General features: G+C 43.0%; 1 protein-coding gene across 3 annotated transcripts in view; it reads right to left on the bottom strand.

The window, feature by feature from the left end:
* MLH1 (mutL homolog 1) overlaps positions 1 to 24447 on the bottom strand; it is a 60586-nt gene that overhangs the window by 27073 nt on the left and 9066 nt on the right. For 2 of the 3 annotated variants that reach the window (XR_011964821.1, XM_072598906.1), the window contains exons 2-10: positions 23958 to 24048; positions 23603 to 23701; positions 20724 to 20797; positions 17133 to 17205; positions 14053 to 14144; positions 13602 to 13644; positions 9463 to 9551; positions 1560 to 1672; positions 256 to 300 (exon numbers count right to left, since the gene is read on the bottom strand). Coding sequence is in view for 2 of the 3 variants with exons in the window: in XM_072598906.1 (XP_072455007.1) it covers positions 256 to 300; positions 1560 to 1672; positions 9463 to 9551; positions 13602 to 13644; positions 14053 to 14144; positions 17133 to 17205; positions 20724 to 20797; positions 23603 to 23701; positions 23958 to 24048 (719 nt within the window). In the remaining variant the exon portion in view is untranslated. The remainder of the gene's footprint in view (positions 1 to 255; positions 301 to 1559; positions 1673 to 9462; positions 9552 to 13601; positions 13645 to 14052; positions 14145 to 17132; positions 17206 to 20723; positions 20798 to 23602; positions 23702 to 23957; positions 24049 to 24447) is intronic. The other variant, XM_072598907.1, reaches the window with a different exon arrangement.

A 24447-nucleotide genomic window follows, 5' to 3' on the forward strand; every position in this document is an offset into this window, starting at 1 on the left:
GCATATATCAATGTGACAATGGGCCAAATGTAAATGTAATTGGCCTAAAAATGTAAATTCCCTGGTCTAAAAGGTTCCAAATTTTATTTTCTAGTAAAGAAATATAAGGTTTGAACTAATTTTTCATTATCTGACCTGGTTACTGGAAAAGTACATTTAAATTTGTGTTAAAACCAATTCTGCAGGAAACTCTTAGCGGAGAAGAGAATTTCTACAAGTGACCTGAGCCAGAGAAGAACTGCTCTGAGACCTCACCTGAACCACAGCACTGGATCAGATGGTGTCCTGAGAACCAGACAGCTGTAAGAAATGACACTTCTGAGCCTTAAACAGACAACTTTGTTTTGCTGTTTATTTTTCCCCTTTGTACCTTTTACCTGTAAGGTCTACTTATCAAAAGAGACTGCCCCCTTTGACTTGATCAAAACGCTGTCCATCTTGCCCTCCTCCCACTCACACTGTCTCTCCTCATATGTCCCATAGTTAGAAACCTTTGATGGGGTGTTTGTGATATCAGTCAGTGATTCACTGAGGAGGCCATGCCTCTCAATAGAATCAGATGGGGGAATAAGAAATAATTATTAATAACCAATGATTTGGGGAGATACAGAGTTCCTCCCTTTTCTAAAGTCCTGATTTTTAAACCCTTTAAAGGATATTGCTGATAAAGCTCAGGCTTGGGTGGGACATACATTTTACCTACAGAGCCCCAAATTGGGGGTGGTCTGGGTATATAGTCTATGTTCAAGGGTGACACGAGGTCACTCTCAGCCTCTCACTTTAATGCAGCCCACTTCCCACTGTATTAACCCATCAGAGCTGATAACCATTCCTCTTCCAAAAGGACACAGAAACCCTGAGCTCGCTGCTGTGATGGTCTGTGGTCTACGAGAGAGGGCCAAATACCATGGTGGTCTTACTAATACAATGATTCAATGATTCAGAAACTGTATCTCTCACACCACCTTTATCGCCACACCATCAAGGTCACCCTGTACCTGGAAAATCCCTCCTACAACAAGTCAGACAAGTGGCCGTCCACACTCTGAAGGCGTCCAGAGAGGGGAAAACCACTGTCTCCTGGCAGCCCAAACCCCTTCAGGGAAGGGTCTCTCCTCTCCAGTGTAATGCTGGCTGCCTCCCTGCTTAGGACTCCTGAGTAAGGAAGACTAGCCCCTCTTTCACACCACGATTTCCAAGCTTCCCATGTCTTCTCCTCTCCTGGCTAACCATCCATAATTCCTTCCACCGATCCTTTCATGGCATGACCTCCAGGCTCCTCTTCTGAGACCCACACTGATAACTGATGCCCTTCCCAAAATGGGGCTGTTTTTTAATGCAGGCACTAGAGAAAGGGAGGAAACAGGATGGAGTAGGTTTTGTTTCTCTCGGTAAAGGAGCAGAGATGTCCTATCTATCTCCTAACTCAGGCAGGGACTCCCATTCCTGCATGTATAGTTAGTCAGTCACTGCTGATTACACCACACTGTCCTTCAAAACCTCCACTGGTTACAAAACCAGGCCGAGCTGGATTTCCCGGTCCGTCTGCATTGACTTACGGTTGATGAAGAGTAGTAAGACACATTTCTTCACAGAGTAGTTGGCATTGGAGATGTAGCCCTTCATTTTGAAGGCAAGCACAGGGTCATCACAGCCCACCTCGATCAGTTCTCTGTTTAAATAAGAAGAACTTTTCAGGACAGGAGAAAACCTCGGAGAACTCCACCACCACAGGAGGGGCGCAGGACTGAGAAAAAACCTGGCAAGTCAGTCAGCACATTGCCACCCTGACACCAGGCCAGCACCTCTCATCTGAATACAATGCTACCTGCAGATGTGGACACAAGGCCCAGGTCTCATAGATAAGTCCTTTTCATAACTGGGGGCCTTGGAAGGACCCACTTGCTAAAGGGCCCCATCCTGTAGTAAAGAACAGTGAAAATTCTGAGAAGATGTGGAGAAGATCCAAAGAAAGATCCCAGGACAGAGGTTCAACCCTGCTGAGGTGCAGATACCTCCAGGCTAGCTCTGCTAAACCAGCAAGCACCAAGTCCTAGGCAGCTGGGTTGGGAGGTAGCCACGGCCCAGTCACAGGAATTTTTACCCCTAGGGAGGTGTGGGGAGGCAGATTGAGAGAACCTCTGTGACTAAGGCCTAGTTGTGCTCCGAGATGGGGTCCAGGGCAAGAAGGAACCAGCACATGCCAGTGAGTATAGAAGCACTGGGACAGGAACCCTGCAGTTGTGGGCACTTGCAGGAGGGCTGAGCTCTTGGTCTCAGTTCCAGGCCAGTGGGCAGAATTCAAGGTCACAGCCACTGGAGGGCTCAGGGACCAAGAACATTTTCATTATAGTGTGGAGGGGGGAAAGGAGCACAGAGGTTGGGCCCAGGTCAAAGCTCAAAAAATAACAGGGAGAAGGACCTAAGACCAGCCCTACCATCCCCCATACCCCAGGACTAGAGGTGATTAGAATAACAAGCTGCTAAATTGTTTTTAAATGAGCGGGAAAGGAGAAAGAACCCAACCATAGACAGTTACTATGGCAATAGAGAAGACTGGGGGGTTCATCTTCAGAGAAGGATACTGAAGCAAAAAAAAAGCCTTCCCTACCCCGTGGGTGCTTGTCCTTCGTTGCCAAAGAAGACCATGCCATCAGAGAAACGATGACATGACTTGCACTTGACTTTGTTTTTTGAGTTAGGGAGGGCTGTGCAGGTCACCAGCCTCACTTCTCCTCCAGACCCATCTGAATCCAATGATCAGATATTCCTCAGGATGACTGAAGATGACCCAGGATGAGGCAAATGGGGATAAGTGACTTGCCCAAGGTCACACAGCTAGTGAGTGTCAAGTGTCTGAGGTGAGATTTGAACTCAGGTCCTCCTGACGCCTGCACTGGTGCTCTACCCACTGCACCACCCAGCTGTCCCCCTCCCTACCCCAAAGAGTAATGTCAAATGGTTACCTGTCCAAAAAGAATTCATAGAACTCAAAAAAGACTTCAAAAATCAAATAAGAAAGATTAAGGAAATTTTTTTTTTCAAAAAAAGAACAATCCAAGAAAAACAAGATGATTATGAAAAGAAAATCAACCAACTGTAAAAGGAGACCCGGAATCTTAAGGAAGAAAATGACTCCTTGAAAATTAGAACAGGCAAGTGGAATCCAGCAAAGCTATAAGAGACCGAGAAATAATAAAACAAAATATAAAGAATGAAAAAATGGAAGACTGTGAAAATCTTATAAGAAAAACAAGTGATCTGGGGAATAGATCAAGAGGAACATATAAGAATAATCAGACGACCTGAAAGCTATGATTGAAAAAAAAAAAGAATCCTGATACAATAATACAAGAATAATTAAAGAAAATTGTCCTGAAGCATTAGAACAAGAGAGGAAAGTAGAAATAGGAAAAAATTCACCCACTGACATCTGAAAGAGGTCCACGGAGGAAAGCTTCTAGGAATATCATGGCCAAACTCTGAAACCACTAGGTTAAGGAGAAAATATTATGAACAACAAGAAAAAAACCACTTTAAATATGTCACAACTAGAATTACACAAGACCTCAGAGTGGTTACAGTAAAAGACCGCAGGTCTTGGAACACGGTATGTCAGAGAGCACAAGAACTGGGGCTGCAGCCAAAAAAATCATACCCAGCAAAGTTAAATAGCAAAAAAACCAAGGTCAACAAACTGACAGACTTTCAGGATCTAACTGCAAAAAGACCAGAACTTAACAGAAAATTTGACACAGAATCAAGGAGAAATAGAAAGTAAATATCAGACCCATTACAGAGGACTCAATCAGGACAGCTTGTTTACTGATGTCTAAGACTGTCATTCGTAGTTGGGTGGTTCCAAAAAAGATTGGGGCAGAGCCAGGTATGATGGGATTCTAAAGAGCCAAATGGTGTAGGAAAAAGCAAAAAGAGTAATTATCTCATACAAATAAAGAGCAACAGGAAGAAGTGATACAGAGGAATCAGATGGGTGAGAAGGGATGGGAGTACGGAACCCTACTCACCAAGATCATTCAGAAGGGTATAAAAGTCTTCTAAATTTATAAAGAAATAAGAAGGTGAGGGAATAGGATGGGGGGGCATAGAACGGTGTGTAGATTAAGATTTAGGAGGGGAATGGGGGAGAGGATAAGAGTGGGTATCTTGGAGGGGTGGGCAGGTTAAGGAACAGGAGGGCAAGGTCCCAGGTAGAAGTAAAGCAGAGGAGTGAGGAGGCATAGGATAAATGGGGAGAGAAGGATAGTGAGGAAAAATCACAAGGAGGAAAACACACAAGTAATTGTAGCTTAGAATGGGAATGGGACCAATTTATCCATAAAATGCAAATGGATAGCAGATTAAAATTTTTAATTCAACAATATGCTGCTTTCAGGAAACATTGTAAAAAATGAGAGATGAGCACAAAGATAAAAGAAAAGGCAAGAGTAGAATTTATGTGAAAAAAGCAGGGTTAGTAATCATGATCTCAGACAAAGTGAAAGTTAAAATTGGTTTAATCAAAGGTGAAAATTAGAGAAATTACATTGTCAGCAATATTATTTAATACTGTTTTAGACCATTTAAAATACCTAAACAGTAAAAAATATCTGAGAAATATACCTGCCAAAATAGACACAAGAACTACATGGACATAAACATAAAATATTTTTATACAAATAAATTCAGCTCTAAAAAAATGAAACAATATTTACTGTTCATAGGTAGTTAAAGGCAGTATGATTCTTTAAATGAAAATTTTAGCTAACTAATCTATTTACTCAATGTCATCCCAATTAAATTACTAAAAAATTATTTTACTGAGTTAGAAAAAAATAATAACAAAGTTCATTTGGAAGAACAAAAGGTCAGGAACTTCCAGGAAAAGAGGAAAAAAAGATGTAAAGGAAATAGATTCAGCAATATCAAACCTTAAAACTATACTCAAGGATGAGAGCATTGCTGAAGTATAAAAAGGATAATTTTGAATATTTTAAATTAAAATTTTCTTGTACAAATGAAATCTATGTAGCCAAAAGTAGCAGGAATGCAGAAAATTGGGGGGAAAAACTCTCACAGACAGTCTCTCAGATGGGATGTGATTGGGTTGAAATATAGCTGTGGTGCAGGAAATGACGATCTGACTGATTTAGAAAAATATGAAAATAAACTCACATAAATCATTGACTTTTCTATATATTACCAAAAAAGCCCAATAGCAAAATACAGAAAGAGAAATTCCATTTAAAGTTACTGTAGACATTATAAAATATTTGGGAGTCTGCCTGCCAAAACAAATCCAGGAACAACAAGAACACAATTACAAAACACTTTTCACACAAATAAAGTCAGATTTAAATGATTGGAAAAACATCAGTTGCTCATGGGTAGGCCACACTGATATAATAAAAACAACAATTCTACCTAAACTAATTTACTTATTCAATGTCATATCAAACTCTTGAAAAATTATTTTACAGAGCTAGGAAAAAATAATAGCAAAATTCATCTGGAAGAACAAAAGGTCCAGAATTTCACAGGGACGAATGAAAAGAAATGCTAGGGAAGGTAGCCTAGCCCTACCAGATCTTAAATCTATAAAGCGGCAATCATCAAAACTACTTGGTACTGGCTAAAAAACAGAGTGGTGAATCAGTGGAACAGGTTAGATACACAAGACACAGTAGTCAATGGCTACAGTAATCTACTATTTGATACATCCAAAGACTCCAGCTTCTGGGATAAGAACTCACTATTTGACAAAAACTGCTGGGGAAACTGGAAAACAGTATGGCAGAAACTAGGCACTGACCAACATCTTACACTGCATACCAAGATAAAGTACTCAAAATGAGTACGCAATTTAGATATAAAGGCTGATACTATAAAGCAAACTGGGAGAGCAAGGAATAGTATTTATAGAGAAAAGGAGAATTTACAATCAAACAAGAGACAGAGAACATTATGAAATACAAAATGATGGTTTTGATTACATTTAATTAAAAAGTTTTTGCACAAAGTCATGCAACCAAGATTAGAAGGAAAAGAGAAAACTGGGAAACAATTTTTACAACCAGTATCTCTGATAAAGGCCTCATTTCTAAAACATATAGAAAACTGAGTCAAATTTATAAGAATACAAGTCATTCCCCAACTGACAAATGGTCAAAGGATATGAACACAGTTTTCAGAGGAAGAAATTAAAGCTATCTATAGTCATGTGAAAAAATGCTCTACATCATGACTGATTAGAGAAATGCAAATTAAAACAACTGGTAGGTACCACGTCACATCTATCAGATTGGCTAACATGACAAAACAGGAAAATGATAAATGCTGGAGAAGATATGGGAAAATTGGAACAGTAATGCATTGCTGGTGGAGTTGTGAACTGATCCAACCATTCTGGAGAGCAATTTGGAATTATGCCTAAAGGGCTACAAAAATGTGCATATCCTTTGACCCAGCAATAGCACTACTAGGTTTATATCCCAAAGAGATTATTAAAAAGGGGAAAGGACCCACATATACAAAAATATTTATAGCAACTCTCTTTGTGGTGGCCAAGAATTAGAAATTGAGGGATTGCCCATCTGCTGGGGAATGGCTGAACAAACTGTTATATAAATATAATGGAATACGACTGTGCTACTAGAAAAGATGAGCAGGTGGACAGACGTATGTGAACTGATGCTGAGTAAGTGAGCAGAGCCAGCAGAACCTTGCACATGGTAAGTGCAACGTCGTACAATGACTGACTTCGATACAATGCGAGGATCTGAGCCAGCTCCAAAATGCTCCGATGGAAACGCTGCCCACATCAAGTGCGAATGCAGATGAAGCAGACGGTTTGCTCTCTCTTTTTGTGTTTCTTCTTTCTTGTACTTTCTCCCATTGGTTCTAATCCTTCTTTACAACATGACTAATGTTAAAAAAGGTTCACTATCAATGTATATATAGAACCTATACATGCTATCTTGGGGTGGGGGAAGGGGAAAGATGGGGAGAAGATTTGGAACTCAAAATCTTATGGAAGTGAATGTTGAAAACTAAAAATAAATAAATTTTTAAAAAATAGAAAAACATGGGAAGACTTGGACTTACAAAGGAAGATGTTATCCACCTTTAAAGACACAGATGACAAGTGGAAATAAGCATGGTACAGTCTTACATATATGTGTTTGAGTGTGTTTATAGATGCCTATGAATGCGTATGTATCTCCATGCGTAACTGCGGCCTTCTCTGGGTGGGGGGAGGGAGGAGAAAAAATAATGTGAAAAGGGCACACAGCAGAGAACGACAAAAACCACCAAGGAAGCAAAGAGAAACTGGGGAGCTCTGGAAACAAGGTGAGGTATTTACTGTACAGGCTTTTTTCAAATGGAAATTTGTTTTCTATTGAATCCTCTCCTGTGATCTACTGTGCACATAGCAATTGTTTTCTTTTCTCATTTTGTATTTAAGCTTAAAATTTACAAAAAAATTTAAAAAGGAGTAGTGAGGGTCCACCCCCACCCTGTTCTCAAGCTCATCCAACACTGCAAGACTCTCAGTGAGAAAGTTCTGCCTTTCTGATTGAAATCGGTCATGCTCTAGCTTGGTCTTATCCCCCCCCCGCCCCAGGGCTAAATCTCATAAACACAGGATTATTTCACAAGGAAAGAACCCTAATTTAAGACAAACAATTTTCTAGCCAGATCCAGTGAGCTCTGACCTTTTTCCCAAATCTGGAGCACCCACTGGAGCATCAGGGGGCATCTCCTCACTGTATAGGCTGACCATCTTTGGCCGGTCATCCTCCCGTTAGCGGCTGCGGTCTGGCACCAGTTTACTGTTTTCTAAGAAATGATGACAGAGCCAACGTTGCCTTTCCTTTGACTCATTATTCATTTTGGGGTCCACAGCTCATGCGGGCTAGAATCAAGATCAGGGACAGCCAGCAGGGTCCTCTCTTCACCACTGCCTTCTGTGTTCCCTCTCATTGGTGGAGGACCTGACTGCACACCCACCCTTGGCTTTGAAATGCCCCCGCAGGGGCCACTCCACCTTCTGTGCTGTGCCCATTAGCATCCCCCTAACAGCAGTGTCTGATATGTGTGTGTTTGACAAGGGCTAGGATTTCAAGCAGTCTGAACCACAGTTTTGGATGGGATTCCATGTATGGTTCTAGCTGGTTTCCCTAGCATCAACTTTTCAAAAGAAATCCACACATTGCTGATTGTCAGACTTGGGGTTCTCCCCTGACCTTCGCCACAGGCCAGAGGTTTTGTGGCCCGTGAGCTGAGCCTGAAATAATCAAAGAGGAGCTGAGGGAGAGAGGCCAGTGCAGGGGTCAGCTGGTCAGCCTGTCAGTGTGTGTAAAAGGAAGTAGCAGGAAACAAGTCTGAAAAAGGGATAGGAAGCTAGGTATCACTGTGGAATCAGGAAGACTCATCTACATGAGTTCAAATTTAGCCTCAGACCTTTACTAGCTGTGTGACCCTGGGCAAGTCCCTTTACCCTGTTTGGTTCAGTTTCCTCATCTGTAAAATAAGGTGGAGAGGGAAAAGGCAAATTGCTCCAGTATCTCTGCCCAGAAAACCCCGAATGGGGTCACAGAGTCAGACACTGAAAAACAAGTGAGCCACAAAGCTGAGTGTAGGGGGCTTTAAGGGCCCCAAGGCCTGAGTGAACATTTCTGAGTAGGAGAAAGAATCCAATCTGTGTTTTGGGAACATACAACACTGTGGCTGTAACAGCGAGCATGGTGAGAACCACATGGAGAATGAGAAAGCATGGTGACAGTACAATTTTATGACAACGATGTCATTATAATTATCCTAATAATGATGACGATGATCCTCACAACCACCTGGGAGGTGGGAGCTGTTACTATTCCCCTTCCATGGGGGAATGAGGGGAGATGCAAACTAAAAGAGCTTAGTGACTGGTCCAAGGTCACACACTGTCCAACATACCACCGCCCTGCAGTGAAGTATTTGGTCAACCTTAGAGGGTCTTAGCATTTTCACTGGCACCTCCTCCGCGCTGCATCCTTCTCTGGATGCTGGGCTCCCACCCCCAGGGAACTTCTCCTGATGTCTCTGAGAACTGCCACCCCACCAAATGTCCGCTCACTGGCACCAGGCCATTTCACAGCTGCCCTTAGGTTCCCAGAAAGGTGCTTCAAAAATGAGTGGTGGCTGGCCCTGAGAGCATGCAGAGCAAATCCCCATTAAATACCCAGGAGCATCCTGTTCTCAGGGAACCAACAGAAGTAGGAGTAGAAGCTGGAAGCCCAGATGGGCTGAGACCTTCGTTTACAGCTGGGAAGAAGAGGACAAACCATTGGGGGGAGTGTCAGCAGCCTGCACGGCTCCCCAGCGATCAGTAAAAAATGTTGTCGTGTGAACATGATCCGGGACTCGAAGCAGGAGCCCTTCCTGGCAGCTAGCCGCCATGGGGAAAGGACCCCAGCCTACCTGCTAACGGCATTTCCAAAGATGGATCGGATGTTGTCCACCACAGTGGCATTAGGCAGTGTCCGAATGTCAGGCGCTGTCTCACCTTGCTTTAAAAAAAAGAAGATAAACATTTATCAGGACATGAGCTGATGACAGCAAAGCCCCAGTCATCAAGGACAGTGGCATTTTCAGATTCAAGCCAACTGTGGTCAGTAACCAACCTCAGGAAACAGGGCCTGTTATTACACTGGTTCTGCAGTCATTTTAAAAAGAGAAAAGTCGAGAACATTCTTTCTTATGCTGGTGATCAGGGGAGAAGTGGGGAGGAGATCAAGAACATTCTGGTGAGGGGGGAGAGGTCAGGAAAGGGACAAGACAGATGCAGGGGAGGGGAGAAGAGGTGGGCAGTTAGATTTAACTCGCTAAAGGCCTGGCAGGTGACTGGATTTCTGCTGAATATGACAGCAGCAAGGAGCTCTGTTGACACCACGATCTGGCAGGAATCTGAGCCTGCACAGGCAATGTCTACCATCCAATGGGCAGCTCCTCAGGAGGATGCCCACGGAAGGGTGATGAGATGTTCCCAGCAGGTACAAACAGCGAGGGAAATTCTGTAGGAACTTGCCAAGAAGAAGCCGCATCTGTGTTTCTTGCAAAGACAAGCCACGACTCCCAGGCACAAAGTAGAATATGGAGGTTTTCTATCTTTTTTCGGAGCCCTTTGGAAGGGTAAAGGTCTTGAGATAACATCCCAATGGTGTAAATAGTAATGATTTAGAATAGAATGTGAGCTGTCTCAGGGGAAAGATTTTTTTTTTTAAGAGATACCTACATAAGCTGGAAATAAGAATAGACGACGGTCACCCAAGAGTGGCAAGGTCTTTGAGGGAGCTTTTGATCCTTCATATACGAGAGATTTCTAGTTCTGTTGGGGTCAGAGGTAACTTAAAGATGCAATAGTATTGTTGGTTGGGGTTTACGGGACAGTGATCACAGCTGATGCAGAGATTTTGATTATTTCTTGTACCAAGGAGATGCCAGTGATTTTTATACTGGGAAGGATCTAAGAGAAACTAACAATATGCTGAAATCTAAGCTGAGAAGGACAGTAAAAAACATTCTACTTACAAAGCCACCTGGCCCAGGTGACACCTCTCCCAGTTTCCAAAGGAGCCAAAAGCTATCACTGCTAAGTCCCTGTGACAAACTTACAAGACAGGAGATGGAAAATGGGTAAACATTATCTCTATTTTCCAAAAGGGAAGCAGGAAGCTTTTAAGCTACACAGGCCTTTAAACCTGCTTGAAAAAATTCTAGGACACAACTTTTCTCTTAATGTTAAATACAAGTAATTTGTTTCTTTTAGCTTCTTGTCTGAAAAGGAATGATAACAAGAGCTTTTGATTTAAAAAGATGATGCTACCACCTTTCCCCAGCCTACCACAAAATACTCACACATTTCTATCCCTTGTATTTGCTTATCAATTAGTGTAGTGAGTAAAGAACATGGTTTATTTTGAAGCTCCAGAACATACTTTTTAAAGGCAGGGGTGTCAAACTTGCTGCCTACAAAACTTCCAGGCAACCGGATGAAAATGTCATTGGGAAATGCTCAATAAACAAAAATGTAGTAAAATATAAACAATGTTAATTTATGGTTCTCTAAGTCCGAGTGTGGTCAGCAGAGATCCACTTTTATTTGAGTTTGAGGTCACTGTTTAAAGGGATGGGTCATAAACATTTGGAGAAAGAACATTAATTACTAAAGAGCATGATTTCTTCAAAAACAGGTCATGCCAGATTAAATCCATGTCCTTTCAGACAGGGTTACTAGGCTGGCAGACCAAAGAACTGCTACATATGCAACATATGTCCAGAGCAAGGTAGGTGAAGCTCCTACCATACTGTGTTCTAATCAAACCATAACAAGTTCATTTTCAATTAATAATGATCTTAGAAAAACATGGAAAGACATGAAATAATGAAGAGTGAAATGAGGAGAAGCAAGAGAACACTGGGCACGGGAACAGCAACGCTGTTTTAAGAACAACCTTGAGAGAATCTGTCACTGGGACTATTATCAATATTCCATTTTGGCTGCTGCTTCCTGGGAAGGACAACAGGCTAAAACAAATCCAGAGGAAAGCAACCAGGACGAAGCCATCAGAGGATTCCCCAATGGACAAAAGGCCAAAGAACAGGTAGTTCTCAAAGGAAAAATTCAAGCTATCCACAGATAGGCGAAAATCACTAATAATTACAGAAATGTAAATGAAAGCAACAGAAGTTCTACCTCATACCCTTCAGAGACTGGCCAAGGAGATGTCAGGGCAAGCAAAGTAGGATCTTCTGCTGTTTTTGTTTTAGTACAAAGTGCCTCTAATTGAATAATGTGATTAAAGATCTTCTCCACCCATTAATGGGCCTGGGGAGATTTGAGGGAAGGCCCACGCCTTTTGATAATGAGGCAATCTCAAGGGTTGGGATGCCCTCTGGCTTTGAAAAGCCTAGAAATACTCTGAGTTCAGGTTTTACTTTGGGGCTTACTGACTGGAAGTGGTGTGTTTGGCCACATGAGACTCTGGGAAGCTGCTAAGCAGCCCCGTGGCTCTCTGGTAACTATGTGTGTACGTTATGGTCAGACAACTGGAAGCCAGTTTGTTGGTCTTTATTTCTCATCTTGTATTTTTCTCTGTTGGTGAATGATTATATGTGTTTGATTAAAGGAGACTGTTAACCCATCAAAAAGTTCTTTCCTTTTAGAAAAGCAGATCAAAGAACCTGTGACAGTACTCCCCCCCCCCCACTTGTGTATGTTGGCATGCTTACTGTTACAGGTGATAAACGAAAAATTGTTGGGGGAAGTGGGAAATGATCTGGCCGATCTGGAATGCTACATCGCTGGGCCTGGCCCTGAGCCTTCAAGCTGGCACCAGCAGAGGCACCAACAGGCTCCCACCTCAGAGAGAACAAGGGAAGGACCCCAATGTCCAGCATGGTTTGTGGTGGGAAGGAACTGAAAATTAAGGAGTTGGGGTGGGGTGGTTGGAAAATGATGCTGTATCAATGCGATGGAGCATTGCTGAGCTGCAGGAAGTGATCAGGGATGATGTCAGACAAACTGGGGAAGATGTGTGTGACCTGCTGCAAAGGGAGCTGAGCAGAGCCAGCAGTATTAACTAACAATACTGAGAAGACATAGCTCTGAGAGCCGCATGGAGCCCAAGATCAGGGGGCCAGGGATGGTGATAAACATCCCCTCTCCAGTTCAGGCAGAGCAACAGCAATCTCCAGGGGCAGCAGGAAACCCAGAAGAGCCTGGGCCTGACCAACATGGCCCCTTCCTCCAGAGACTGTGCAGGCCTGCTGGGAGGTTTCTGACTTCTTTCAACTGATAGGAGGGTGGGGAAGGGGAGCTGGGGATAGTGATGGGCTTAACAAGAAAAAAGCAAGGAAAGAAAAAAGAAACAACTAATCTAACACAGAAGGACAAGAAAGCTATGCCTAACTGAGACTTACAGTTCCATGATCGATCTGTTTTTATTTTACTTTATGGATGGAAAGGCTCACTTTCTTTGTTATGTGTTAGGTTTGGAGCAATGGCTGGCAGGGACTGGGGGAGAGGTGGTCCAGCAGAGGCAGGATCGCTGGTCTCCAGTGTGGAAGAAGGCCTGGACTCTGGCTCTAGAAGACCAGAGTGAAGGCAATGAGGGACCCGCAGAGTCACATGTAAGGGAAGGCTCTCGGGCCTTGTGGTGCCAGGAGGGGCTCTCTCACTAGAGAATTGCTTCTCAGGGTCTTTGAACTCTTCTAGGCCATGGAGGCCAGCGAACAAGAAATGAGCAGTTTAAGGAGAAGAAAACAGAAAAGACTGCCATTGTTAACCCTTCCCCTTTTGGAGAATCCATAATGGAAAGCTGAACTGAGAGAAGGTCAAGCTCTCCTGGCGCCACACCTAGATGGGGGATGGGAGGGGACTGAGCTGCCTCATTTGATTTGGAGTTTCTAGTTCGGGAGAGAAAAATAGCTATTCTCTCCTGCAGCTAAATTTAAATCTCCAGAAGTGGAACCACAACAGGAACATTCTCATCTTTATTAAATCATTTACATCCCTCTTTATTTTCATAAGCTATCACCTCCCCAAATCGGCTACTCACTTTTTTAACTGAGAAGCTAATGCCAGAATTGTGTATGGAATACCTGGAGAGAGAAACGACATTTTAACTGAATAAAGGCATGGTGCTAAGCAGCCTAAATGCCGACACACTCGGATGGGCCGATGTTAATAAATGTGGCCTGCTGTGTGAGGCACTTTTTTATATTCCTCACCCACCCACTGCCCCAAATTAATCTATGTGAGCCTCAGTAAGTTGCTTCCCTTGTGTGCCTGTACCCAAGATCTTGCCCATATGACCCCATGACTCATGTGCCCAGGATGAATCCACACACTCACTGGCTCTGTTCTAACAGTGCGAAGCCTGGAGAAAGCTCAGGGGCAGGAACAAGAGCCAACTACTCCTAAGGACACTCCTAAGTGCCCACCTGTCACTGTCTGCCTTTGGTCACAGCCGCTGCCCACCGCCATCTCCCAGATGAGGTGGCCCTTACCTGCCAACAACTTCTAAGATTTTCCCATACTCTTCACTGGGATTTTTTAAAGCTTTTCTCCTTGTGGCTATGTTGTAAAAAAGGTCTTCAACCTGAAACAGGGACAGATCGACATGTTAAATAAAAGATGACAGGACATCAGACTGACCTGAATCCAAACACCCTAAATGTGAATTTTAGAGGAGGTAGCACTGGGTATATGAAAGAGGCCATGGGAGTACAAGGAGGAAAATAAGGAGATTCTAAGACATTCAAGGCCAGAGAGGGCAAACATCTCTTCATAATTAAACTACTCTCACCTCAACACCTATCACCATGCTCTTCTTGGCCCTACAAGCTAGCCTCCCAAACTGAATAGTAAATATAGGAATTTTATACTTTGTTTAATTTTACAAGTATTTATCTTTCCTCTCCCATCACCCCCCCCCCCCACAACTCTACCAAAAGAAAAATAAAGCAAACCAACCCACAAAATGTCCCAAGAAACACACAGGACTCAGTGAAACAAATGCCCACATTGGCTACATCCAAGGTGCACATCTCAGCCTAGATTTTAAGTCCATCACCTTGCTGGCAGGAGGTGGGTAACATGATTCATTGCCAGCCCTTGGAGCTTTGGGCTTGATGACATTCATCACAGTCCTAAAGTCTTTCAAAGGTGTTTTTCTCTAGAAAGTTAAGCTTGAGCGTCTTCAGTTGTGAATTGCCTGTTCACATCCTTTGACCATTTATCAACTGGGCAACAACTCTTCAGTCTTATAAATGAATCAATTCCTTATGTTTTCCCTCAAGTTCACTCTGGCCTTCAATATCTGTATTCCCCTTATTTTCAGCAATACCTTGACTCATAAAACCTCAAGGAGGACAGCCTCCTTGCATTCCTTTATCCCCTTTCAGACATCCAATACTAACCCTTCTAAAAATCCACATTTAATGTGTTTCTACAGAAGATCTAAGTATGTCTGCATACAAGATCTTTATCTGAGAAACTTACTACCAAAGATTTTTTTCTCCAGTTACCTGTTTCCCTTCTAACTGCATTGGATTTGTTTGTGCAAAATCTTTTTTATTTGATAACAATCAGAACTATCCATTTTGTTTCTATGATTATAGATGAATTTGTTAAACATGCCCCACTAAAAGGTACATTTTCAAGGCTCAAATTTGTTTTGATCACAGTTTAGCATACACAGCTGCTAACAGAAGGGGAAGCAGTAGGCTTTAGGGCTAACCCCAAGACCAGCCTCACAAGAAGCTGCAAGTTTGCTCTGGTGAACAAGATGTCCTCTCATCTCAAACCTATTCAAAGAAGGTTTCCTCTGGAAGAAAAACCAGAAGGACCCATTTATTTAGTTAGCTAAATATAGAGGCTTTCTTAGTTTACTCTGGTGTAGAGTAGGGGTTCTAATTGTCATGAACCCCTTGGCTCTTGGTAAGCCTGAGGTCCCATTTTCCAAATTACGTTTTTAAATGCTTAAGTAAAACACATAATATTACAAAATAAACCAATTACACTGAAATACAATTATCAAAATATTTTTAAAAACTAAGTTCTTGGGCCTCAGGGACCACTGGGATCAAGCCATAAGGCACCTTCATTAGGGGACATCTAATTCACCCCCTTCCCCATTTTGTGGCTAAGGAAGGCACAGAAGGGAAAGACAGTGCCCAAGTCACACAGACAGTAAGTGGTGGGGCTGAGACTGGAAGTTACATCCTCTGACTCTGGACCCCATGTCCTTCTTCCTACACAGCACTGCCTTGGTCATTTTAAAAATCTTTTTAACATTCTTTATAAAATTTTTAAAACGTCTGGGTTCCAAACTCTCCCCCTCTGCTCCCTGAGAAGCCAAGTCATTTGATACAGATCATATATGTGCAATCCTGCAAAACCTATGGCCCTATTAGCCATGTTGCAAAAGAAAGCACAGATCAAAAAGAAAAAAATAAAGTAAAAAACATGTCTGCTTTGTTCTGCATTCAGGCTCCCTCAGTTCTTTCTCTGGAGGCGGACAGCATTTTCATCACAAGTCCTTCAGAATTGCCTTGGATCACTGCATTGCAGAGACTAGCTAAGCCATCCCCAGCTGATTATCACCACAACCCTGCTGTTACCAAGGAAATGTTCTCCAGGCTTTGTTCACTTCCCAGCAACAGCTCAAGCCCAGGTTTTTCTGAAAGCACACTGCGCACTGTTTCTTACAACACAGTAATATTCCATCAATAATCATATACCACAACATGTTCACCACTCCCCAACGGATGGGCACCCCCTCCACTTCTTGGCCACCACAAGAAGAGCTGCTAGAAATATTTTTGTACATGTGGACCCTCTTCCCTCTGTATGATCTCTTTAGCATACAGCCCTAGCAGTGGTAGTGTTGGGTCAAAGCATATGCAGTTTGGTTGCCCTTTAGACCTAGTTCCAAATTGCTCTCCAGAACGGCTGGATCAGTTCACAGCTCCTCCCAAATTCTGATCTACAATTTTCCTTCATCCCCTCCAACATCGGTTATTTTTCTTTTCTGTCATATTAGTCAATCTCATAGGTGTGATGTGGTACCTCAGAGTTGTTTTAATTTGCATTTCTCTAATCAATAGTGATTTAGAGCATTTTTTCACATGACTACAGATAGCTTTGATTTCTTCATCTGAAAACTACCTGTTTATATCCTTTGATCATTTATTAACTGGGAAATGACTTGTATTCTTATAAATCTGACTTAGTTCTATTGAACCTAGAGCTCAAAGGGAGATCACTTAGTCCATACATCAGTAGTATGGAGGAGGAAACTGAGGCCCAGGGAAGTCAAACAGATGGCAGGGCTGAATTCTGCCCCCAAACATCTGACTCTTTCCATAACATACAAGAATACAACAGTTAGAACTGGGTCTCTACTACCTGGGCCACCCCAGACATAAGGGCCTAGTCCTTGCTCCAGCTTCTGACATCCTAGAAGCCTCCCAGCCCCCATTCCCTGCAGACCCTGGCAGGTGACTTCAGTATGACGGTGGCCTCTACACCACCCAACACCCTGCCCAGGACACAACAACCACCCACTCCTGGGGTGCAGCCTCACCGTGATCTGTGTCCCCTGGTTTCCTGCACATGGCTTAGGAGGTGCTTTGAGTTTTCCATCTGAGTAGCTTGCTCTGAACAGAAAAGAAAACAGTCATCTCAAGTGCCTGGCAAGGTGGGACTGTGCTGCCCGCAAGAGGCCTGTGTCCCTCAGTGAAGTACCCTTCCCCAGAAAAAGCACTTTCCATTTCCCAGTTCTGATCTCCACCAGTCTTTCTCTGCCATCATGTTCCCTGCTTGTGCCCAAGGGCCAAGGGCTGAGGGAGATCTGTCCCAGTCTGGCTGGATCAAGGAACATCCCCTTTGCCTCCCCAGTGCTAAGCACACAGCAAATACTTAATAAATGCTGGAGGAGGCAGGCTGCATGCCAGGCAGGCTTCATTTCCATTCAAGCAAACTCCTTCAGCTCTACATTTCTTCAACAAAACCAAAGCCAGACAACTAAAACTTCATTTTAAAGACTTTGGATAGAGGATTCTGGGAAGATGGTGGACTAGGTCAGAAAATTCCAACCTCTCCAGATTTTCCCCCACAAAAGAGATGAAATAGTGCCTCAGGGTGAATAATGAGCAGTGAAAATCAATAAGAGAAGGGGCAGAACAGGGGCCCTCCTGAGACAATAGGAGGAGATCTGAAGAAAAATCCCAGGACAAGGCCTTCAGGCCCTGGAGGCAGCAGGAACAATAAGGGGAGGTGGGCTGCTGAGCCCAGGAAAATAGAGGAGACCTCTGCCGACAAGGATCACCAGACCCAGCTGCGCTGCAGAGAAAGAGCACAGAGAAGGAGCCAGCCCTCACCCAGGGGATACAGAAGCAGTCCTACTGGCTATGGGCATTTAAAGGGGGCTAGAGGTCTCAGTTTTGGTTACAGGTTAGAGAGGAAAAGTGAAGGTATATCTGAGGCCAGAGGCACCATCCCCCATCCTCCAAGACTAGAGATTATTACAAAAACTAAGCTATTACAAATAAAAAAATGCTCAGGCAGAGGAGAAAGAATCCAACCACAGAGAGTTACTATGGAAACAGAGAAGACTGGTGTTCATCTGCAGATGAGAATAATGAAGCAAAGAAAGCCTCTTCTACCCCAAAGAGTAATGTCAAATGGTCACCTGCCCAAAAAGAATTCAGGGAAAAACTTAAAAAAGCTTTTAAAAATCAAATGAGAGAGACTGAGGAAAAAATTAAAAAACAAAAACAACCATCCAAGAAAAACAAGAAAATTATGACAAGAAATGCAACCGTTCGAAAAGGAGATCCAGGATCTTAAGGAATAAAACGGCTCCTTGAAAATCAGAATTGGGGTGGGCTAGCCAAGCCATAAGGGATCAAGAAATAATAAAAAAAAAATAAAGAATGAAAAAATAGAAAAGAATTGCTCTGAAAAAACAGAGCAAGAAGAGAAAACATAAGAAAGGTCAGACTACCTGAAGGCTATGGTCAACAAAGAATCCTGATAACAATAATACAAGAAATAATTCAAGAAAATTATCCTAAAGCATTAGAACGAGAGGGGAAAGTAGAAATAGAAAAAATCCACCAATCACCCCCTGAAAGAGACCCTATGAGGAAAACCCACAGGAATATCAGCCAAATTCTGAAACCCCCAGATCAAAGACAAAATATGACAAGGAACAAGAAAAATCCAATTTAAATATGGCAGGGCCACTGTTGGAATCACACAAGGGACCACAGGTCTTGGAATACTCTATAGAGAAGGGCAAAAGAACTGGGATGGCAGCTGAAAATGTCATATTCAGCAAAGCTAAGCAGAAGCCTGAATGAAAAAAAAATGGACATTTAATGAACTGTCAGATTTTCAGGACTCTGTTAAAAAAAAACAAAAACCTGGACTTAGTAGATTTGACATAGAAGAGCCAAGAGAAATTGTAAGGTACATACCAAAGACTAATTACACAAGGGACTCAATATGGACAGAATGTTTACCTTTTATGTATGTAAAATGTAAAACATATGTCTAAGACTCTTCTTAGTAATTGGGGAGTCCATACAAAACACTGGGGTGGCCTGAGTATGACATGACTTTAAAAAAGTAAAACCATTCAAGAGTAATTATTTTCTCCAAATGAGGTGCAAGAGGAAGAACCAATACAGAGGAATGAGACGGGGGAGCGGGGCTGTAAGCTCTGAAAACTTACTTTCATTAGGAACGGGTTTAAGAGAGGAAAATACGTATTTATATGATATATGTAGAAGAATATAAAAGTCTTCTAAATTTAAAAAGAAACAAAACTCTAAGGGGATAAGGAGGGGGAGAGGACAAGGGGAATAGGTTAAGGGCGGGTTTTACAAGGATGTTTAAATTAATGGGAATGGGAGGACAAGGGAGGGATCCTTGCAGGCGGGATACGTTAAGTAATAGGAGGGTAATGTAGCTGGTAAAAGTATCGTAGAGGAGTCAGGAGGGATAGGAAGTAAGAGATATGCACAAATGTAAAAAAAAAAAGCCCACAAGCAGAATTGGTTAGGGAAAGTATATGTCTATATATGTCTATGTGTGTTTATGTTAGATATCTATATCTAAATATATGTGCTTAATTGTTGCCGGGGTGGGGGGGTGGGGGGAAAGAACAAAGTGAAAAGTACACAACAGAGACAAAAGAAAACTTATAAGGAAGCACAGAAAAGACAGGCAGATCTCAACAAACTCAGTATTGATCACAAAGGCTTTCTTGAAATGGAAATTTATTGTTATATACTTCGAATTCTCTCTCACATTCTGCTGGGCATATAACATGCTTTTTTCTTTTCTTATTGTGTATTTAAGTTACAATATTTAAGTCAATAAGACTTTTTTTCTTATTGTGTATTTAAGTTTTAATAAGAAAAAAGCAAAAAAAAAGACTTCAGATACCTGCCTGCTGGAAAACAATTACAATCCAAAGTTTGAGTGAATTCAACAAACCTTTCTTAAGAGCCTACTATGTGCAAATGAGAGGCTATGGGTTTAGTACTTAGGCACAGTGTCCAGCACATAGTAGGTGCTCCCTGCAGAGGGCCAGATGCTGAGGATATAGAGACAAATGACAACTGTCCCTGCCCTGCAGGCAGAATCAACTTTGCTGAGCCACTCCAAGACAGAAAGACAACACAGCTATGTTATGGAAACAATCTATTCTCTGAATTTCTAAATGGAGATATTCCTGCTTAAATTCCACATCACAGCCTTGGTGCCCAGTCAGTGCCAAAGCTACCAAGGGTGAGGCCAGTTAATGAGCACTTACTTAGCACCTACTGCATGCCAGCTAGCTTTCAAGCACCTGGGAGTGGGACCCAAAGGAATTGGGAAAGAGAAGGCTGAGGAGTCAGTGAAGATCCTCACCAACACCAGAATCCAGATTGGAGTCCATGGCCTTGGGAAGGACAGGGGCAGTACGGATGATTCCAAGAGAGGACATACCCAATACAGTGTAGCTATCTCCAGCAGGTCAAGGTAAAGAGATACAGGGCCCTAATTCACCCAATAAGCCCTTCTAAATAGCCAAAGAGCACATTTGGGAAGAAAGGGACTCAAATACCAGTCTCTGCCTGGCAATACCTTGGAAGCCAGGAAAAGGAGAGGGAAGATGACGTACCTGTATGCACACTTGGCATCCGCTGTCTTTGTAGTCACAGTCACATGAGCCACATGGCTTATGCTAGCCAAGGCCTGCAAGAGAAAAAGGAAAATGCCTGAAAGCAAGCTCCCCTGCCCTGCCCCTGGCCAGTTGTGTGCCCTTGGGCACATCACTGCACCTCTCTGGGCCTCTGGTTCTCACCACTCCTGGCAGTCAGTGGGGTCTGAGGCTCTGGACTGCCCCCTTTCTCTGCTCTCCCTCAGCCCACTCCTCCTCAGCAGGAAGCTCAGAGAAGCCTGGATGGATTCACTTAAATCCCCCTGAGCCTCAGCTACCTGACTCTTAGGGTGGTGCTGGAGTCACTTCTGTGTGGCGCCTCAAAACTGAAAAAGTCAAAGGTGCCAGTGCCACTCAGTGTCTGTGGTCAGGACCAGCCCTGCTCCAAAATCACCACAACCAGATGCTAACACCTTTGTAACTCTGAAAGGTTTAAAAGCACTTTACCAAAATTCTTTGGTGATGAAAAGGCCCAAGGAGGTCCCCTAGGCCAAGCTAGGCCAGTCACACTGACCATCTGCATAGCTCAAGAACTACAGAGAGGAGAGAAGGCGATTACCCAGGGCAAGGAAGATGCACCCAGGTGTCTCTGAGAACTGGACTCAGGGCCACAGGAGCAGTAGAGAAATGGGGCTGCCTCCCTTTCCCCATCTGTAACAAAGTAGGCCAGGTTTTTTAAAAGACAATCTACATTTAGAAATATTAAAATTCAAAATAACCTTCCATTTTAAACAGGCCCTGTTCATTTGAGTATAGAATTGCCCAAGGAGGCCCCTCCCAAAAATCAAGAAGGAAGGCTTCTGTCTGGCTTCCAGGCCAGGATTAGCACCCAGGTCCTTGGGGTTAACTTTCCACCAAGGAGAGAGACCCTCCTAACACACTGAGATGCAGCCTGAGGCAGGGTCCCTCTGATACAGAGGCCTTGCCCAGCTCAGCAGGTGTGACCCAAGGCCATCAAAGTTAAGGGGGGAGTAAGTGCGACCAGATGACCTGTGGAGCATTTTCAGGGATGTCTGGGGCTGAGGAAGCCCAGAGGCTCCATCCATCTCTGCAGGTCTGTGCCTCTGGACCAGTGTGATTCAGATGGGAGAGTACTGAGGCTCCAAAGGTGAAGGGATCTCTACTAGATTCCCATGATCAAGTTGTATAATTAGACTGATTTTAATCCAATTTTGAGGTTTGGAAAGTACTTTAACAAAAGCTTTGCCCCAAACGTCAGCGTGGCCAGCGACAGCTGTTTGGTAAATATTTATATTTCATTCTGTCAGCCCCCCAAGCCCCTCTGAGTCCTCCTGAGGACTCTGCCCGTTCAAACTCCTTCACCTGCCCTCACCTATGTGGGCGATCAGTCCATTCTCCAGTCTTCTGGGGCTGCTTTCTACACAAAGGTCTTTCCCAATGGGTCTGTCTACGTACTACCTGAGAAGCTGAGACTTTAAAAGGCAGAATGTAATCGCTGGGATAACATACAGAATCGTGTGCTTTTCTCTAAGTGGTCTCATAAGGTCCTTGCACTCTCTGTACAAAGCCCATCCTGTCTGGGACCCTCAGAACAGGGTCTCCTCTGGGTGGCACCTCAGGAACAAGGACACTCAAACAGGCATGCCTTCTGATCCACTAGGATCACTACAAGCCTTCTAGCCCAGAGATTTTTTTTTTTAAAAAATAAAAGAAAATGAAGCAACAGGTACAAAAATACTGGAGCGATTATCTTTGTTATAGCATACAATGAGAAACAAATGGGGTGCCCATCTATCAGGACATGGCTGAACACATCACAAAAATGGAGGAACCTTCCTATGCACTTAGAAATGACACAAGGGATGGTTTCAGAGACACCTGGGAAGATTTGTGTGAGAGGATGTACACCTGGAACATGAGGTATATGATGACTAGGATAACGTCAGGGAAACAACTCTGAAAGACTGAAAAAACTTGATCAATGGTCAGGAGGCCAGTGATTCAGGGCACTTCCCAGAGCACGGTGAGGAGCTGATGGACTCCAGGTACACACACACATACAATGAGTGAATCCACTGTGGTTATATTTATTTGCCGCAGGGGAGGGAGGGTGAGTTGTTAGAATGAACAGCTAGAGAGTGGCAGAAAAGATCATCAAAGCAACACAAAGAGGCCCAGAAGACAACAGCTAGAAATTCAGCAGGAGACACAGCCAATGAGGGCAGGGCTAGTACTGTGGTGTTAAATTAAATACATATTTAAAAGGACAAAATGTGTACAAAATGGTGATTTGTGGTTTCAGATGTAATATCTGTGTTCTTTGAATATGGAAATCTTGATGTTTATTAAGTTCATGATAAAAAAGAATTGGTTTTTAAAGCCACGAATGCAGTGAAAGTGTTGAGCTTTTCCAGAGGGGGCTACCACAGAGTTTAAGGCCATAAACAGACTCGGACCACCTGCATGTCTAAAGCCAAGTCAGTTACATCCAGTGATGGACGGAAAGAGAGAAGGAGAAGCAGTCAACAAAGGAATGAGAAGGGAGCTCTGAACATGTCATTCAATCCCATCTTCCTAAAGAGAAGGAAACTGAGGTTTAAAAAAAGGGCTCTTCTCCCAAGAAGCAGCTGCTCAGGCCAACATAACCTGCTCCCCGAGGCAGACCCACTTCCTCTTCCATTCCATCAGATTCCCAGGGTACGTTGGGCCTACAGAAAAATGCGGCAACATTCCAGGAATCTACACAAATCCTCCATCTTGAATGACTCAAGATTTCAAAGGAGTTCTATACACATTAAACGAATACAAGAGAGAATGATCTCTGCATGGAATAACCATGAGAGCAGCAGAATTCCCAGTTCTCCCACTTTTCAACTTACCTCCCCCCGAAAACCATAGGTAGAAATGCAAGCTAGATCTTCAAATGACTGCAGCTTACTTGTAGTGAACCGCTCACATACAATATCCAGGTCTTCTTTCTACACGATTATAAAAGGGAGCAAGGGGGCAGACAAAGGACAGCGAATGAAACATGTTCATCATCATTCTAAAGATGCTGGATTGCACTTTTAAAATATTTCATCCCAAAGAAAATTCTTGGTTTGTACAGTTTTAAAATGGACATATTTTCAGGTGTGTTTCACTGACAAAAGCCCAATTTCCAGAACAAAAAGATTTGAAACTTTCCTTTAATCTCTTTGCTTTGGCTTGAGTCAAACATGGAATTTTGCTCACCCGAATTCCAGTACCATTGTCTTGAATCTGAATCAGTTTGAGGCCTCCCTCTTTAACAGTCACCTGAATACTTGTGGCTTTGGCATCCAAGCTGGCAAGGACAAAAGGCGAACTCTAATCAGTATAAAGACATCTGAGTCAGGTAATCAAAACAAGAAAGTTCATTACTTATGCTGATACATCTAGTTACAGTCCATAAAGCATGAACAGTGGGTTTTCATCTCCAAATTTAGTCATCTGACTTCCAGATCATAAAAAATGTGCACTTTCTTCTAACTGATACTAAGAGCAACATACATGCAATTTAAGAGAAGGTCCAAATCAGGTCCTGAACTGGGTATGAAGCATCTCCCCACAGACATTTTCCTCACGATTTTATTTGCCTATTTCTCATAAGAAACTTTATTCATTCCCCAACCTCCATGGCAGAAAGCAAAATGCTCTAAGAAAAATATCTATAGGTATGTAAGTACAGACACATGCACGGCTC

Source organism: Notamacropus eugenii, chromosome 3 (genome assembly GCF_028372415.1).
Source record: "Notamacropus eugenii isolate mMacEug1 chromosome 3, mMacEug1.pri_v2, whole genome shotgun sequence".
In the NCBI taxonomy this organism is placed as follows: Eukaryota; Metazoa; Chordata; class Mammalia; order Diprotodontia; family Macropodidae; genus Notamacropus; species Notamacropus eugenii.